General features: G+C 36.1%; 1 protein-coding gene across 7 annotated transcripts in view; it reads right to left on the reverse strand.

The window, feature by feature from the left end:
* The window catches only part of LOC129720683 (protein cycle), a 57,764-nt gene that overhangs the window by 23,458 nt on the left and 14,840 nt on the right, over positions 1 to 19,466 (reverse strand). For 3 of the 7 annotated variants that reach the window (XM_055672247.1, XM_055672246.1, XM_055672245.1), the window contains 3 exons: positions 7,460 to 7,671; positions 6,615 to 6,855; positions 6,011 to 6,283 (listed from right to left, as the gene is read on the reverse strand). The exons of 1 other annotated variant lie outside the window; for it this stretch is intronic. In XM_055672247.1, coding sequence (XP_055528222.1) covers positions 6,011 to 6,283; positions 6,615 to 6,855; position 7,460 — 515 coding nt within the window. In that variant the 5' untranslated portion in view covers positions 7,461 to 7,671. Of the gene's footprint in view, positions 1 to 6,010; positions 6,284 to 6,533; positions 6,856 to 7,459; positions 7,672 to 19,466 lie in introns of those variants that run through there. 3 more of the 7 variants (XM_055672249.1, XM_055672250.1, XM_055672248.1) reach the window with 3 other exon arrangements.

Here is a 19,466-nt window from a genome sequence, read left to right on the forward strand (position 1 = left end):
AGCAGGCCGTCGTAGTAGGTTCTCTAGATATTCGCTGTAGTAGTATACGTGCAAACTTGGTAACCTAGGTAACCACTACAGTGCTGTAGATTTATGTCAATTATGTCGGAATATTTCAACATGTTCAGTATGATTTTTTCGTATTAACAGAAAGTGATTCGGCAACTTTTGATTTTCTTCAACGCAGTGAAAACAGACGAAAATACATACAGTTTAAATTTAGGAATTATATAAATTCATCTCATATATTGCTACTAGTTCAAGCTTGTTTTTGGAAATTTGAGGTGAACATTTCAAAGATTAAAGTATTCTTAGTGTAGTGAGTGTTCTTGTTTAGTGATTAAAATAAAAAGTGGTCCGCTAATGATGAAAAACACTTTGATTGGCTGCTGAACAAGTCCCGTTGTAGCCGTATAGAACAATGCGCCGATTTTGTTTTCTGAGGTAGGTGATTGAATTAAATGAGTTTTCGCGTGCAGATGCCCGACTACAATATCAAATTTAGTGCTTTTAAGTGAGTTTTTGAGGATTATACTTTATGAGACATCTAAAGTGAACTAAGAAGAATCCATTTCATGGATTAGCAGATTAGTTTGAGAAGAAATTGTGTTTTCATGTTGTATGAGATGAATATATGGGCTGAGATGAATAATGGAGCAGTTCCCCTTTTATATTTTTTATCATGAATTTTTTTGTGGTTTTCTTTTTGTATATTTTTTCCAGTATAAGTTTTCCAAAACTTTTCTTCGAAGTGGATAGATTTAACCGTAGTCCTTCGTTGAAAAAATACGACTAATCTTACGTTGGCGGGTCGTTTTCGTTGATGAAATATGAGAAGCATATATTATTCGAATCGTTTTTTCCGTGAAACTTCACAGATTCTTTATTTTACAACTTTTACGACTTCGGAACATATTCCATATTACAATTAGCTAGAAGTCATCATCAATCGATTTTTCTGAGAATCACTGAATTTCCTAATTTTTTTTTGCTTCTAGCGAAAAATAAATTTTAAAATTTTTTTACCTCTGCCCCGTGCGTCTAAATCCGACCCTGCGTACAAAGGATATAACTCTCACTCGTTTTACCCCAACGTAGGTCTACAGTTGAAGTTTTTTTTTTTGTTTTGAATATTTCATTTTATTATTGGGCTTTTTGAAAAATTTACTTTTAACGAAATCAAATTATATTTAATTATTTCACTCCAATCACAATAATGTGAATGTAATAATATTATGTTTTGTCCAGCGTAATTTAAAAATCATGTGAGTGTGGAATGCGGTAAAATAGCAGGCTTCTTCCGTTCTCTTGATTTTCGCCCAAATTTCCTTTTCTACCTGCCAAACCCCTTGGAGAACTAGACTTTCTCTCACACAGAGTGAGTAATTATCCACATTTAGGCGTAGAGTATTTTAGTCGCAGAGTTCCTTTTCACTCTTTATCATCACGTGTTAGGGTAAACATTTATTTGCTCTCTCAGTTTAAGAGGGAGTAGATCAACGCAACATTGATTTTATTCCGGAAATCGATAACCATAGCATTTTACTTCCTATTATTGGCGAAAATGAAACGCTGCAACTTCTTTTTGAAAAAACCTCTAGTCTTGGTCTTAATCAAATAAATCATGTGAAAAATGGACAAAATTGTTATCTAGATCTGTTAATGTCCAACATTAGTGAAGACTTTTGTGTGACGAATTCATTACAACCATTATGGAAGAACGAAGTTTATCATACAGCAATAGAGTTTCCTTTATTTGTGCATGTGAATAAAAGACCTGACGAATATGAATTCGAAGATGTTTTTGACTTTCAGTCAGCAAACTATGATGAATTAAAACATAAACTAAATAGTATCAACTGGCAAGATGTATTGTTTGAAGACGGAAACGTCGATTCGGCTATAGAAAATTTTTATAACATATTATCTGATTTATTTATTAGCGAAATACCATTGAAAAGAATAAGACGTCATGGCAATTCCAAATACCCAGTCTGGTACAATAGACAAATTAAAAACTTAAAAAACAAAAAACAAAAAGCACATAAAAAATACAAAACTCATAAAAATCGTGATGCTTCAACAACTTATCTTAACATTTGCGGCGAATTAAAGAGTTCACATTAAAGACTGAGCTTGAAATCAAATCCTGTCCAAAAAATTTTTTCAAATATGTTAAATCAAAGTTAAAATCTGAAAATTTTCCTTCAAAAATGCAACTGCATGACAAAGTTGAAGAGAACCCGGCATACATCTCTGATCTATTTGCTGATTTTTTTTCAACAAAATTATACAACTTTCTCCGAATCTGATCGTGACTATACATTCTTCACCAACTTTTCTGAGTTCCCAACTATTTCAATATTGAACATGTCAGCGCACGCGAAATTGAAGATACTTTAAAAGCTCTGGATGCGTCTAAAGGTCCGGGACCAGACGGAATTCCGCCAGCATTCATGAAACATTTAGCTAAAGAGCTAACTTCCCCACTGTTCTTGATTTTCAATATGTCGCTGGAATCCGGTTGCTTCCCGAAATTATGGAAAAACTCATATCTAGTGCCTGTGTTCAAATCTGGTAAAAAAACCGACATTAGCAACTATCGAGGCATAGCCATTCTTTCCTGTATACCTAAGCTTTTTGAAGCAATAATAAACAAAAAGTTATTCCACCAAATAAAAAATAGAATTACCCCAACGCAACACGGTTTTTTCAAAGGGCGCTCAACAACAACTAACTAACTCGAGTTTATTAACTTCTTTTTGAACGCAATGGATAAAGGTAATTATGTTGAAACCTTATATACTGACTTCAGTAAAGCTTTCGATCGCATTGATATACCCCTGCTTCTCTTCAAGTTACGAAAAATTGGAATTCATCCACAATTACTCAAATGGATTGAATCGTATTTGACAGATCGTCAACAAACAGTCAAATTTAAAGGTAGAATATCGAAACCTATTCAGGTAACCTCAGGAGTTCCTCAAGGCTCTCACTTGGGCCCTCTACTATTTATATTATTTGTAAACGACATTTCCTTTATTCTAAAACATGTAAAAATTCTTATTTATGCCGACGATATTAAACTTTTCATTGAAATTAAAAACGCTGATGATGTAAATATTTTTCGTAACGAGATAAAATATTTTTACATTTGGTGTAAAAAAATTGTAATAATCCGTCAAGTGAAGAAATTATTATTCAATTATGTATAAACTCTTTTTTTTGCTCCCACTAGTATAAATAGCATATAGCATGTAAGTTAGTTTTAAACATATGTAGTCTACTTTTGTTTGACGAAATAAATAAATAAATAAATAAATAAAATAGATTACAGATTTTTTTAAAAGGTACAAATGAGTACAGATTTTTTAAAGGGTCCGTTAATTAAACTGATATTTCTTCCTCGGTGCACTTGAAATCACTTAAGGTGGGGTGGATCACTTGGTAAACAAAACATAACCAAACATTTCTGTAAAGCTCGATGCGAAGGGCCAACCCGTGTTTTGATGCAAACATTACTGTTATTCTGCTTTCCTTCTCGTGACAGTTGAAAACAAATTCCAAATTCAACAAAAATATGTGTTAACATCATCAACTAAATGAATGACTTGCAACCTGTGTAACTTTTCTAAGGCTAACAAAAGTAAACCTTCAATGCAGCACAAATTTTACAGGTCCAGATTTTGGTACAGATTTTCAGAAAAAAGGTACAGATGAAAAAGATTTTTACCCTTTCAGTACAGATGAAAATGTGGCAACACTGCTGAAGTGGTAAGTCATACTGCTCAGATCTGTAGTATTAATGCTTGGTACCGTCGTGCGGTGCTTCTTTTCGCATACGGGGCTACTTTGGACACTTCAGTTTTATCATGTTTTTTAGTGAAAATACATTGTGAACTTATTTTCTACATGTTGATAAAACAATGCTTTTGTACCATTTTGCATAAGCAGTTCTCAAAAATCACTCGTTCGTGCTTGTCAGAGCACGAATAAGCTTTAACAGCCATTTTGAATGGTTTTGTTTGTGTTTCTATGGTTCAAACCTACCTATGGTCAGGCATACGTTCAATGGCCATCTGTCAAAAAAATTAATTTTGTTCAGTTAAGCTGAATAGCCAAGTTTTAAAAATAAATAACACCGAAACGAAAAAAGGAATATTTTTTATAAAAAATTGTATGCAAGTACAACGCTTGTTACTTGCAGTTAAGTAAATGTTGAAAGATAACACTTTATTATCATTATTAATAGCCTTTTGACGACACTCTCGCTTTCACTGGATTTTTTGATCAGTCAAAAATATTAGGATTATGACAAATCTTGGTATTTTGTTACGAACTTTTTGAATCAACTTGTGTTCTAAACTTGGTCACGTTAGTTGAAATATCGAAATTCCTATCAAAATTACTTACTGTTTATTACAAATTATAGCAAGTTTTGTAAGATTTTTGGCAGGAAACACAAATATATCTGAACTTGATAGAAATAACAAAGCCTGTAATATTCTTGATATGCCAGAATGATGAAAAGTACAGAATTATATCAAATTCTGTTATCATACACTTGAATGTACAAAATTGTGTTTTAAGTACATATGTACTATTTTTTGCAAAACATTAAAATTTCAATCAGCATTTCTTATCACTAAATTAATATAAACTTTAGAAGTAACAGTTACCATAATACTTCTCATTTCAACGCTTTTCTCAGTTATTTAGTTAGAAATATTTATTTTAATTTTAGCAAGGTATTTTACATTGAATAACCAAACGGCAGTGGTGGGCACCGCTAACTGAAAATTTAGCGACGCTAATCGCTAACCCGCTAACTGGAAAATATAGCTCGATAATCGCTAAACGCTAAACGAGCGTCGCTAACTAGCGATTACCCAGAGGGGAACTGGGAAGGTGGTTACATTCCATAATCCCCAAGGTGTCGACGAACCCGTGGTTCAAGGGGTTGGATGTAGGTCGGGATTTCATTTGCGTGATGTCCCGGCTTATGTCCAATCACTATAGATTTGACGCGCATCTCCGTCGTGTTGGGCTCGGGGAAAGTGGTATCTGTGCCTGTGGTGAAGGTTATCACGACATAGAGCACGTTGTTTGGTCATGCCCTGTACACCGTGACGCCAGGTCTAAATTAATAGTTTCCCTGCAGGCCGAAGGTAGGCAGTCGGCTGTTCCTGTTCGTGATGTCTTGGCGAGCCGTGACCTATCCTACATGTCTCTTATATACGTTTTCCTAAAATCCATCCACGCCCCAGTTTAGTCCTACCCCCTTCCGCCTGCATCCAGCCTAACGACAAGAACACGTTAAGACCCCGGATCCGGAAACAGCAATCAGACCCGCACGATACTCTCAAGGCCCGAGGGAGACAACCCAATATGCCAGTCCGTAATATCTTGGCCCAGCAGCGGAACATGTGCTTACTTATGGCAATGAAAACCATCATACAGTAAACCAGTGCTTTTAATGCAAAATATTATAGCTTTAAGTTACATTTAGTTTCAGCTCGTAGTCGGCAGCGAGGATAAAAAATTTGCTTTTAGTTATTAAGATACTTTAGAAAGTAAGCTACCAGATATAATAGGCGCCGTTAAACATTAAATTGTATTTGTGCCGTGTCAAATAAATTATAGATGAACAAAAAAAAACAAACTAGCGATTAGCGAATTAGCGGACTGCCAAACGGAATATTTTGCGGATTGTTAATCCGATCACACATTAGACATTATTTAAAATAATTTTCTTCAATAGTTTGCAAAATCAAAGCGGGGGTTTAAGTTTGCAATCTTCAAAACAGATTTTGAGACGAAATCGGAACGAAGTCAGTTCATATCAGGCCAAAAATCCACAAAGAAAAACTCGAACCACGAAAGTTTACGAATTAAATCCTCTAACGTTCTCACCTAACTATCAGAATCTTCTCTTCTGATACACATAATAAATCTTCTTTTTGATGCCGATACCTACTGAATAGTAATGCATAATCACTAGAGTACTCACTTAAAGGAAAATTTACGTTTTCTTCCCTCCTCCGCAGCACCGTTTCCACTGCTATCCGTGTGTGGTGCATGCTGTTGCTGTTGATGAAGACGGTGCCCATGATCATTGCCGGATAAATGTTGATGATTTTCACTACCACTATCTTGCAAATTTTGCTGATGGCTGTTATGATTGGACACACTGGACATACTTCTCTGCATTGAATCCAACACAGCGGAGTTGGAAGATACAATTTCTGACGCCGTCAAATGCTCATTTCCTCCGGTGTTTGCACTGATTAGAACACATTAAATGTTACGATTAGTAAGCTTTCATAGCTGACCGAAAGTATGTGTACTAATTATCCTATTGTTTTGATGATTATGGTTTAAATTAATTAATAATTTTTGCGAAAATAATTTAAAAATTGAGAGTAATTCAAAAGACATGACATGAACACTACGATCACAACGATTAGAAAGCGATTACAAAATTTGCGGTCTCAATATGAATACAAATTCAATCGAACAAAATTTGTATCGACCTTTGGCCAACATCATCAATGGTGTAGTTTCGAAGTTACTAATCCCGCAAATTGTCTAACCGTGCCGGCCGTGATGATTACTTTGTGTTGGGCGACCGAGCTGCATGGATGTTGTAGAACACGTTGTGATGGTGGTAATTTTGCAGCAATCCGCCGGTACTGATGACGGGATTGCCGGTGATGTGACTAGATAACGCTGCCGCCGGAACTAGCGCGTGCTGCTGAGCCTGCGGCGAGTACGAGGAAACTGCCACGCCGAGCTCGGTCAGCTGGTGCGGCTTCAGCTCATCCAACGTCAGAAACTCACGTTCCTCTTCCGGCACTTGGGTGCATGAAGGGCAAACGGGACGAGAAAATAACTTGTTAAGAAGTAGTTGAGAATAGATTAGATGTCTTCGAATCATCTAGCACAATATACTTGTGATTGCATTAAACGAATCACATCAAAACGCACAGTTTAGTCCATTCTCTCTTTGTAAACATTTTTCATCAGAATTTATAATACATTATGGAAAAGTATCATGGCAAAAAAAAACTTTAGTTGAAAATTCGAATACTGTTACTATCACTATCTAGTTTGAACACTAGGATCATATTAAACTGATGGTCAAATACTTTTTCATAGTGTGATCATAAAATTTCCCGCACCGGTGAAGTTTTTGCGCATTTGAGACTGTGAGCCACAAAACTATAAAAAAAAACATTCTAGCTAACTAAATCTCCTAACACCATGTTTAATTGAAAGTTCGCAGTCATAGAACTATTGTGTTAGTCGTTTACGTTTCAAAGCCACAGTAATTAGATTATGCAATGTTACGCGTGCACCACCCCAAAAGTATCTAATTACAAATCAAGTTTCCTCGACATTTCACGAATTTCACTTGCTACCAAAAGAACGGTCACAGTATCACAGCAAAGAAGCTCACTTTAATCCAACACCGAAAACACTAGGCAGAAGAGTTGCTGTAACCGATCCTTGTCCAGTCGCCTGACCGGCAGTAAATCGTGTTCCTGTCCTGAACGCTCGCTCACATCCTTTCGCGGCGAATTCTCGCGATGAACTGTGCCGGAGCTGTATTCGACAATGGTTAATATTGGTGTTCCTTCCACTCTACATCGATACAACGGTACAGCGAACCTGTTGGAGGCAGGAATAAAGGTGTGCGTTAAACTATATACTCCCCCTCAGCCAATGCTAGCAGAAACAACACCATCAATAGCATACGGTACAATATTCCCTCCCGTGGGAGGAAAAGCGAACTGCATCGATAGGAAGGCAGGCGACCGAACAGCAGTTGGAACGGGATGGGGGGAAAATTTATAACTCTTACGTCACCGATAAGCAGAAAATCCTGTTATGGCATTTGCTGCACTTTCCACCTCTATGGTATTATCACAGCAAAGGTCAATGGAAATGCTTTAGAGATGTATCGGCATACTTTTTAATGTGTATATTTTAGGATTCAACCAATTGCTCAATAGTTCAACATTGCTTTGTCAAACGATATTCGCTCTAAACCGGCGTTAGTGCATAGCCTTCTGAAATAAAATGAACCATATCACGCATGCACCTTGCATACTGGAAACATTTTTCGTATCCAAGTGCATGCAAGCTCTACCCATCTATCGAGTTGAAATGGAAGCAACAGGTGAACACACAGTACACAACTTTATATGCATGCATAGAGTAAAAAAGGGCAGGACCTGTTGATGAGCTCCAGCTTTATGCATAAAAAGGATAATATCCACTATGGACAATTAAGCCAGCATGTATCTCAATAAATGGGAAAGTTGAATCCTAAAATTATTAATTATCAGGTTAAAGTCAAAAACAAGTAATATAAATTTTGCGTTCTCCCCAATGTCCATAATTTAATTACTTTTGGTATATACTCATAATAATTATGCGTAACCCCATGTCATACCAATTAATTATTCACATCGATTCCTGACCTCAGTTCACAACTCTCTGTGAAATAGGATCTCTAATAAGTATAAGTACTCTAATAATTATTGAAGTATTAGTATTCCCCACGTAAACGTTGTTTTACACAATAAAACAATATACTCGAGACAAAGTAATTTTTTAACAAAAACTCGATCGATTTGTCTGCACGGTTATTTATTTTACTGTTATCGTTTTTTGTTAGTAAGTAATCATGATAAATATGAGTAAATAATGAGTTTGTATGGCCAATCACAAATGGTGACCTCTCAACACTGTTGAAAATTTGTAATTTTAATTATTAGGATTTGATTGCTTTCGCAATTAGAATTTATCATTCGTAGGGATTTAAACCTGTTCATGAGTTCGATACTTTACGATACGCATGGGTTTATTCTCAGGCTCCCTACCAGTCCCTCACTAAGTTCTTACCTCCGCTATATTCCGCTATAGGGAAGATTGGGATAATTTGGCCCCCTAAGGAAAACTCCTGTTATTTCGTAGGCTGTGTTGTCTATCCCATAAACGTAATGTATTATAGCAATATTGACCTGTTTGCTATGTTTTAACACAAAAAAAATCACGATATTGATGAGGTCAAAAAAACAAAAAAATAACGAAATTAAAAAGAATGATTTTCGGACATCGTTTGGGGTAAAAATGGACAGCTATTGGGGTAATATGGACAGTGTTTGGGGTGATATGGACAGAGTAAACAATGTGAGTATTATAGTATTAATGATTGCTTAATACACAGTAGAAGGTGGTATTAAGCATACGGAATGATAATTACAATTCTTGGACCAAAAAAATACCCTTTTCCAATTATTCAAACTAGCGCGCGCGACCCATGTGTGTGTGTGAGTGTGTGTGAGTGTGTGTGTGAGTGTGTGTGTGTGAGTGTGTGTGTGTGAGTGTGAGTGTGAGTGTGAGTGTGTGTGTGTATGTGTCTGTGTTTGTGTGTGTGCATGTGTGTCTGTGTCTGTGTTTGTGCGTGTGCATGTGTGTCTGTGTGTATGAGTGTGTATATGTGTATGTGTGTATGTGTGTATGTGTGTGTATATTTGTATGTGTGAGTGTGTGTTCGTCAGTGTGATTGAAAATGCATGTGATATATTTCTTTACCCAAAATTCCATTAAAACCGGATGATCTACCAATTTTTGAAGCCCGGTTTGCATATCGTCACTCCAAATCCGGTCACCCTAATTCCGTGAAACGGAAAAATATATAACGAATGTGCTTTGACGAACGATTTTTTATTTTTATTTATTGAAAGATCTATCAAATACCTTAAATTTTCCATTAAATCTTTGAATCGGCTTAAAAAAAAATTTTTTTTTGCTCAAAACTAAGTCAAAAGTTATAAATTTTTGAAAAAAGATTGTCGATTTTTGGCAACCCTAATTCAAAAAGGATCACCCTAAGGACCAAACAAAATAATACGATTTTGATTTTGAGTAACTTTGACTCACTTTTTGGTTTCCCTCCATATAACTTCTTTCTGAGTAACGTCGCATGTAACGACGTCCATTTTGAAAGATGATTACGATGTGCTTCAGTTTGTGACAAATGTTTTTTAATTGTGTGCGCCTCAGATGGCATTATAATTGTTTACTTTTATTACAAGGTAATTATTGATGAACATGTGGTGTCGTTTATTGGCCGTGGCGGATTTCTAGCCAGTAATGAAACTGAACTGTACCCAAAAAATGAGTAATGTCGTACTAAAATTTTGAGTAATAATGACTCATTTTAAAGACGCCTAGTGTTACTCAGTTTTGAGTATTTGTGGAGTTACTCAATTTAGAGTTGTTCCACTTTTTACGAAAATGCGTCAAATGTTACTCATTTTAGAGCTATTATTCACGAGCGTGTACGTCAGTTTGACTCTTCTTGTATTTCGCACGAAAAACAATAAATCTGGCAACATTAATGTTGCCAAAACTGCAGAAATCACAAATCTGAAGTAAGCAGAGAGGTTAACAAATTACGAACGCGCATTATAGCACCCGCTATTATGGTGCGTAAAAAGCTGGATACGTCCATTTTTTTATGCCCGCGGTATCGGCCCGACAAAAGAATTTACTTCAAACTTACCTGACCATATCACCCCAAAAAAACTGTCCATTTTACTCCAAACAGGACGACTTACAAAAAACGCAATTTATTCCACTATTCTTCCGCTATGTTATTGTAATCTTTTATCAAAATGTAGCCTTTTACTAGACAAACACGGCTGCCAAGCTGATGAGACTGAAAACAATGAAGAAGTTCTCAAAAAACCATGAAAACACGAGCGTCAAACTTACAGCAAAATCATCTTTTGGTGTTTTCTTTGTTTACATTGGCACTGCGGTGAACCTATCACAGCACACCATGAAATTTTTCAAGGAAAAGATAAAGTAGTACATGCAATCCACAAAAGTCACACTTTCCAAGATAAAGCACCTGTCCATTTCACCCCAGGGGTCCAAATTACCCTAAACTACCCTATAGATGAAGTCCGCTTTAGCGGTTAGACTAGTGTTCGACATCGGACCGGGTAGGGTCCGGTAAAAGTCCGGTCCGGTCCGGTCCGGTCCGAAGTCCGATCGGACCGCAACCTTTAAAGTCCGATTTTTTTCCGGACCGGACCGGAACGAAGCCATCCGGACTTCGGAACGGACCGGGTAATGCTTTCCGGACCCCGGACATTTTCGGTGAAAAAAAAAATTATTTAATTTAGGTCATAGAACGCAGCAAGTTTTTCATCCTTTTTGATTTTCTTCGCTGCTTTTATTAAAAGTCAACCCATATGGCCTTGCTCGCCTTTTTAACCTGTAATATATGCTTTAATTGACCACATGGTTCTTATAAAATTAGAAAGACATTGATTGTTATATTTATTTCGCTATTTCTATTTTGCTCCTGCTATCACTTCGAAACTAGTGAACAACTGATAGAAGGTGGTCAGCGAACCGGGAAACCTTGAAAACCGGGAAAAAACCGGGAATTCAGAACTGAACCGGGAAAACCGGGAAATTCATCATGTCTATTTTTAACATTATTTTTCATTTACACATGCTTGGGATCTGTTGTATTAATTTGACGCACTATACATTTTCTGCCATCTCACAAACACTGGAAGGCTCAAGGAACCATTTAGTTGGTCTCGGGGTAAGGTGCTGGAGTAACAAGCCAGTCGTCATACGTTAGAATCTCGGCTAAGAGAGACGACCGTTAGAGTCAACAGGATCCTAGCGCTAGACCCGCAATTGTTTTGTACACTAACAGTCGGCTGCGATTGTTTTTCTCTAATTTGTCTCCCTTCTCATTCGCACTGATTAGGGCTTCAACAGTAAGTGGCGGCGATCAAACATCAAAACAACCACCACTTTACAGGATCAACGTCTAATGTCATTTATGTCTGAGTTTGTTTCAAAGTTATGTACCGAATTCTTCACAGTTGATGTAAAAATATTCTTTAAAAAGAAACAAGATTTGAATCTTGGGTTACAAATCGCCAACAAAAACCTACAAAGCCCAGGGAAGGTAAAAACTTCAAATTACTGAAAAATATTTTAAAGGCCAGAGAAGTCAAGAATGATTCCAATAAAATTTTATATGTTAACTTGAAATAGGCGAAAACTAAACTATAATAAAAAAATATTTTAAACCTGAAACAAGTAATGCCTCCACCAACCACGCTGGATCTGGGTTCGAATCCCAACGCCATAGGTGTCGATGGTTGTGTGGTGACGTTATCCACTCACAATCAACCAAAACTGATCTAGATTCAACCCTCCGGAGATTTTCTGAGGCGAAAAATCTCTGGGTTCTTCTATCGCATGGGAAAGTGGGCACCGGTCCGTTAATCAACGGATCGTTAGTTAAGATTCTAGTTGAAGTCGCTTCCCCGGGTGTCGGTGATTTACATAATAGTGGCAGAAATAGACCATCAGAAAATAAGCAAAAATAAAAAATCGTAACCTAACCCATTCCCGGCGTATGATGCCATATGGCATTACCTGACATTCAAACTTTGATTTGAGTTCAACAATTATACTTGAAAATTTACACGAGGAAATTATTCAGCACCGTTAGAGAATAGATTGATGCTTAATATGCAATACAGTTTATGTTAATTATGCATATAGTTGATTAGTAATAAGAGTTTAAAGTTCATTGTTTAAAGCATGATGTATAAAGACATGGTGTAACGATATGTCAAAAGCAGAATCGGCCATATTGGAAAAAAAATTGCCAGCCAGTAGGTTTGTTTATAAACAACTAAGGCATAAAAATTATCGCATCTCAATATATCATTTGGATGCATTTAAATTATAAATATGGCAATGCTACATACCTTGCTACCAATATTCATAAATAAAGAAACAATTTCCAACTTAAAACACCTGAATTTGCGGAATTCAATTGCCTAGTTAGTGAGGATATATCAACAAACACGAAAAAGTTATTCGCTGTTGCATAGTGATGCCTCGCCTCCAACCCTCCAAAGTGAAAAAGCGCTTCCTCACCCCGCGCCTAGTTTTTGGTCAAACCGTTACACCATGTTCTACTCATCATGGTTTAAAGTAAAAACTGATTTTTCTCCACCGGTAATCGGTTAAGCTTAAATCCGCTTGAGAAAATGTCTTGAGGCCAGAAATTTCAGAAATTGATTTTAAAGAATTTGCGTTTCAAAAACCAGATGCAACGAAAATAATTTAAAATTCAATTCAAAATTATTAAATAGTATTCTAGAGGCTTAAAATGCAGAGCCTGTTTTTGTTTTTTTCTCAAATTGCTTGCATGCTCCTCTAAAATCTGAATGACATATTTTTCAAATAAAAAAGGCAAAACTATAAGGGCCATTGCGGAAATTATTCGCTTAAAAAAACCTGGAACAATACCACGTAAGGATAACAATGGTATCAAATTAGTCCTTTCTATATTGTCAAGACAATAACTGAGCCTCGAGAGATCCTTAAGACAACGGAAAAAATATTTTGAACGACAGAAATACACACAGTTGTTCATAATTCAGCTCACAATTGCCATGAAGCGTTTACAGAGACTAGAAAAGGATAAAAGATATGTTCAAATGTTTCTGAAGTTCTCGATAAAAGTCAGCAATCAGATTTTAATTTGAAGCCAGAAATGCACCATAAATATGAAAAGAATTCGATGATATTATAAAAGTAATAAATTCAATTTTTTTAAATAGATATTTGTTGAAAATTCAGAAATCTAGAACGCGGAATCAGAAAACACAAACCAATCTTCTTATTTAGCTCAAAAAGGCAAAAATTGTTTCTAAGTAGCAATAAAATTAAATTGATTTAAATTTAGAATTTCTAATAGATTTTTGTTGAAAATTCTGAAATTTAGAACGCGGATTCAGAAAAAACAAAACAATCTTCTTATTTAGCTCAAAAAGGCAAATATTGTTTCTAAGTAGCAATAAAAGCCTGAAAAAAACTAATAATATCAATTTAAAATCAATTTCAAAACTGAAGTGTGCGTGAACACTAGGAAATGGGTAACAATTAGGTTAAAAATGCAAAAAATTATTCTTTATATTGATATTTATTCTTTAACAAATTTAAAATTGCCGAAAACAGCTAAAATTGCAGATTCAGGCAAGGTGAAAAACTATCTCGATTCGGGGTCAAAAAAAAAAATATGTTCTAATTATTTGAAAAACTCTGAAAAATAACTAGAATGTTTCCTCTCATCAACTAAAAATGACTGTGAACAAGTTATCAGGAAACAAGAAAAAAATAATAAAAAAATTTTAAAGTCAATTCAATAAAAAAATTTAGAGTCAATTCAATTTAAAATTAGGTTTTAAAAGAGAAAATGAAAAATATATACTTAAGGTTTGAAAAAGCAGAAACCAGTTCTACAAAACGCAGAAAATCTCAACCAGAGAGTGCAGAAAGTTACAAATATTGCTTTAGTTAAACAGTTTAATTAAACCAGTAATTATTTACGTAAGTCTAAAATGACAGAAAATTGTTCCAAAAAACGGTTCAAAATAAATTAAAAATTTATGTGAAAATATTCTGAAACATGAAGCACAAATCGATTCTAAATTATATCCTGATTTTAGCTGAGTGAAATAATGAAAATCTCAGCCATGAAAAGTCGAAAAATCAACAGCAAATACATGTGGGCCGAAGAAGTTAACACGTTTTCAAGTTTTGAAATGAAATAATGATATTAAAAACAAGATTCTCTCACAAAATTATTTTGTCAATAAATAAACGTGGTTGAACTTATATATTTATGGGTTTCAAAAGCGGGAAAAACATCAATTTCTAACCGGGAAAAAACCCGGAATTTGAAATTAGAACTGGCCACCCTGTTAATTGAATGCCATCTGCTAATTTGGTACAATATACATAATTTTTGTTTCATTTATGGTGTTGTTTATTTACTGTTCATCATTCAGGACAATTCTGAAAAATTTCCGAACCTGTCGTTAATCGCAAGAGACGTCCTGTGTGTTTCTGCATCGAGTGTTCCACTCTAAAACAAATTTTCTTCGGGACGGGTCCTCGTCACATCACGCATAAACAGACTAAGTAGGAAAAGAATCTGGCAGCTACTTTTACTAAAATATTGGCTTAAATAAATGTTCCAAAACTAGGAAAATTGTAGAACCAGCCTTTCTTGTTACTACACTTCAAATTAGAATTAGAAAAAAAAATATAATAAAAAAATAGAAAAACAAATTGCAAAACTTAGTTTGTATTGTACTGATTTAGTCAAACATTTTTCAACATGCATAAAAGTCTTTATAATAATTTTTTCACTAAAATAACGCTCTCGAAAAAACTGGCAACTTTTGTTCCCGAACTTCGGACCGGACTCCGGACCGGAACCGGAACGAAGCCAATCGGACCGGAACGAGCTAGTTCCGATTTTTTACCGGACCGGACCGGACCGGAACGCGGACCCAACGTTTTCGTTCCGATGTCGAACACTAGGTTAGACATGTAGAGATAAACTCGGTCTGTGGCAACAACGATTGTAACACTTACACGGTGACACTTTTTTGGAGTCGTCTGTAGCCTACACGTTGCATCTCTCTGGTGCCATCTATATGTCAAATGAAAGGGTTAACTTAGCTGCCCAAAGTGGCAGAGTTTCGTTTCTGTGCAGTTTGTTTACATCGAGTTGTGAGCCATGGCAGAGTTAATAGCAGCTGTTATCGCTGAATATGAGATAGGGTACAAACCCGGACACATATTCAAACACCTAAAACCGCTCGGAATCAACCGGAAATTCATGTACCAGACCATAAATCGATACCTTAAAACCGGAGGCACGGATTCTTTTTATTTTGCTGAGAGAAATTAGAAATGACTGAATGTGTTCATATAAGTGATAAGTTGGAATTGCGTTAAATCCCGAAAGTGTTTTTTGAATACAATTCCTTTTTTATGGTGAAAATATATCGCCTACCCCTCAATTTTTTTATGCGCTTTCAGAAAAATTAGGTTTTGAATAATATTCGGAATATTCTGAATATTTCAGAAACACAAAAATATTACATTCATTTCTCTTTTTAATCATATGTCTGTACTAATGCAACCCCTGTTATATTATTGTTACAAAATTTATGAACTTTACGGGGAAAATGTATAAATAATATTATGCTATATTTTAATTATATATTATTTTCACCGTTTTATCACCTCCATCTTGATAAACCAAAAAAACTATAGGAACTCGTCACCAATTATTTTTGGTGACCTTCATAGAAAAAGATTCTTTTCGATAATGATCATAGACTATTAAATGACGATCAATTGATACGGAGACTCTTGTGAGACAATACTAATCGAACGTTGGATGAAGGGAATATGTTTTATATTTTTTCAAAAGGTTCACATATTCTAAAACAACATTTGACATATATTTCCTGACAAAAGTCACGGTGATCAAACAGTGATATTTGTCGGTCAAAGCTTGATGCTTACTTTTCCAGATATCAGCTCCAACCAAAAGATATGATTACCAAAATCGCTGTGACATTGCTAATACCTTATAAGTTTTTAAAAGGTCATACCTTCTTCCAAACAAAACTGTTGTTGTACCTATATTTTCTCTCGAAAGTCACAGTGGCTATCTGGAAAAACTATTTCTTTGTATAAAATGCCTTTTGTTCTTCAAATTATCACCGTGACTAATTAATGATAAAAATACCCTTGCTTCCAAAGTAAAGTAATTTGGTCGGCGATTCTTTAGAGGAACGCTTGTAAATTCTATCTCAATTGTCACAGAGACAACAATTAGAAAAGTTAGTTTTTTAATGAAAACTTCAGTGACTCTTGTGAGAAAATTCGCAAAAGTTTTTCTATAAAAAGTAATAGTTACTCAATTACAAAAACTGTAACCCTTTTTTTTCTAAAACGTTTGGGGGACAATATTGAGACCAAAGCCTTATTTTATTTGTGACTCTCGTGCGGATTGGGAACGGTCGCGGGAGTTGCTCGGTTGGCGCGCAGATGACGAGATTATTTTTTCGGACGATAAGCTTGTAGTTTTGGAGCAAACAGTCAATCGCCAAAATGATCGAGTCTGGAGTTTCCCGGTTCCAAAATAAGACGTCAGTGATGGTTTGGGGAGCCATTTGCAAGAGAGGTAAACTGCCTCTTATTTTTATCGATAACGGGGTCAAAATCAACGCAGCGTACTACCTGGATACGGTTTTGAATAAAAATGTTCTGCCTCAAACTGAACTTTTGTTTGAAGACGATTACTATTGCTTCCAGCAAGATGGCGCCCCATCCCACACCCCAAAGGTTGTTCAGGCGTGGTGTGAGGAAAACTTGACCGATTTCATTTCGAAGAATGAATGGCCTCCGTCGTCTCCGGATCTGAATCCACTGGATTATTTCGTGTGGGGATACATGATGTCGAAGCAGAACGACTATAAAATAACAAATTTGGAGCAATTCAAGCGAGTTATCACGAAAATCTGGGACGAGATGCCGATGGAGCACGTGCGTGCCGCTTGCGACGACTTTCCGAGACGTCTGAAGCTGGTTCGATCAGAGAAAGGTGGTGTAATTCCGAGATATTGTCTGTGAAGTATCTTTATGAGTTGCTGAATAAAGCTATGAAAGCCAGATTCAGATTTCCTTCTTATTCTTTGAAATATTGAGATTTTCCTGTGTGACCGGACTTTTTTGTCACCCTGTATTTCTTTCCTTCCCTAGCCGATAGCTAGCACCGTTATCGATCTTTACAAAGCGGAAGCTACCGCCCAATCCGCACGAGAGTTACAAATAAAATGAGATTTTTCAAAAATTGTCCTTTAAATGTCTGAAAAATAATGTGGAAACAGTTTTTGTAACTAAGTAACTATGAGGGTTTGTTCCACTTAGTATTTTGCCGTTTCCTTTCATTTACTGCAGTGCCTTTAGTTGTCGTACCGCGAAACTAATGACAGCGTTTTGATCTGGAAGGTTTGTCTACTTGGTGGTGAAAATTTCGTCAGGGTTGGTACACGTGTTGAAAAGTTATCCAAGATGGAACGCGAGAGACGGAGAAATGATCGCCAAGGCTCTCAAACTACCGAAATCGACTGAGAATACCGTGCTCGAACCGGGGCACTTTGACGGTGAATCGGTCCTGACAGAGTACAACGGCAGTCGATGAAACATATGTCAAAATAAACTATGGACAAATCTCGGGTCGGGAATTTTACCTTGCTAACCGTGAGGGAAATGCTCTAGGTTCAAATTTGTTTTCGTGAATAAATTAGCCCGCAAGTTGATGATTTGGCAAGTCATCTGTAGCTGTGAAAAGAAGACAAATGTTTTCATCACTGGAGCAACCATGAATGGACAAGTTTACGAAGAGAAGTGTCTTCAGGAGTAGTTTCGCCGTTCTTCTAGTCACACGAAGGCCCCGTGAAGTTCTGGCCCGATCTAGCTAGCTGCCACTGCGGCCGGGATGTATTGGAATAATGCAAGCAGTATAATATTGATGTTATCGAAAAAAGGATTAATCCACCAAACTGCCCACAGTTTCGTCCCATCGAAAAACATTGGCCAATAGTTAAGCGTAAATTGAAGAAGTGTGGCAAATCAATCAAAACATCGTATGATATGGCGAAGGGTGGAAAAAATGACAGATTCGGTTAGGGTTGCCACTGTGCAGAAATTGATGGGAGGTATTCGACGAAAAGTTCGAGAATTTATCAGAACAGCATACAAATAATTTTTCTTGTATTTTTTCCTTGAAATTTAAAAACCCTGCACAAACATATTTTACAAATTTTGTCCCAAGATAGGTACGCTGATTACTGAAAGCGGTATAATTTTATTTTCTTATTTCTGAAATATTCAAAGTTTTCCGAACACTATTCAAAAGCAAATTTATTGAAGGGACATGAAAATTTTAAGGGGTCGGCTTTTTCATGAAAATGAGATTGTATATGAAAATAGCTCTTGGCTTTTGTCGCAAGTTCGACTTGTTGTATAATACTACTTTATTTATTTTATTTATTTATTTATTTATTCATGAAATAAAACATGTAGAGTAAAGATTATCCCTTTTTTAATTCTACAATCGGAATCATACACGCAAAAGTTCAAGCTTTAATCATCCAATGTGTCCTTTCAATTCGCACAGAATTTGCTCTGACTTCGCACAACCAATGCGTGAAACGCATAACGCAAAAGTTGTACAAGGAATACATTGACAGAGATCAAAATCAGAATATGTATCATATACACAAAAATCGTAATGTCTCGGTAAACTTCGGCTTCGGGCGAACGATCAGTTTCGAGGCGCTCAAAAAACCGTTCTTCACTTTCGCGAGCCGGTGCGTATCAACGGCTCGTGCATCCCTAAAAATCGTCAGCAACCGAAACAGCCAATAGCGAGCCTTGTTGCCGCGGAAGTTATTGACGCTGGTGCCAGTAACGTGGAACCGAATGCATGTAAATAAAACTCATAATTGAATGCAAAATGTTTTGGACTAATC

Source organism: Wyeomyia smithii, chromosome 2 (assembly GCF_029784165.1).
Source record: "Wyeomyia smithii strain HCP4-BCI-WySm-NY-G18 chromosome 2, ASM2978416v1, whole genome shotgun sequence".
NCBI classification, from domain to species: Eukaryota; Metazoa; Arthropoda; class Insecta; order Diptera; family Culicidae; genus Wyeomyia; species Wyeomyia smithii.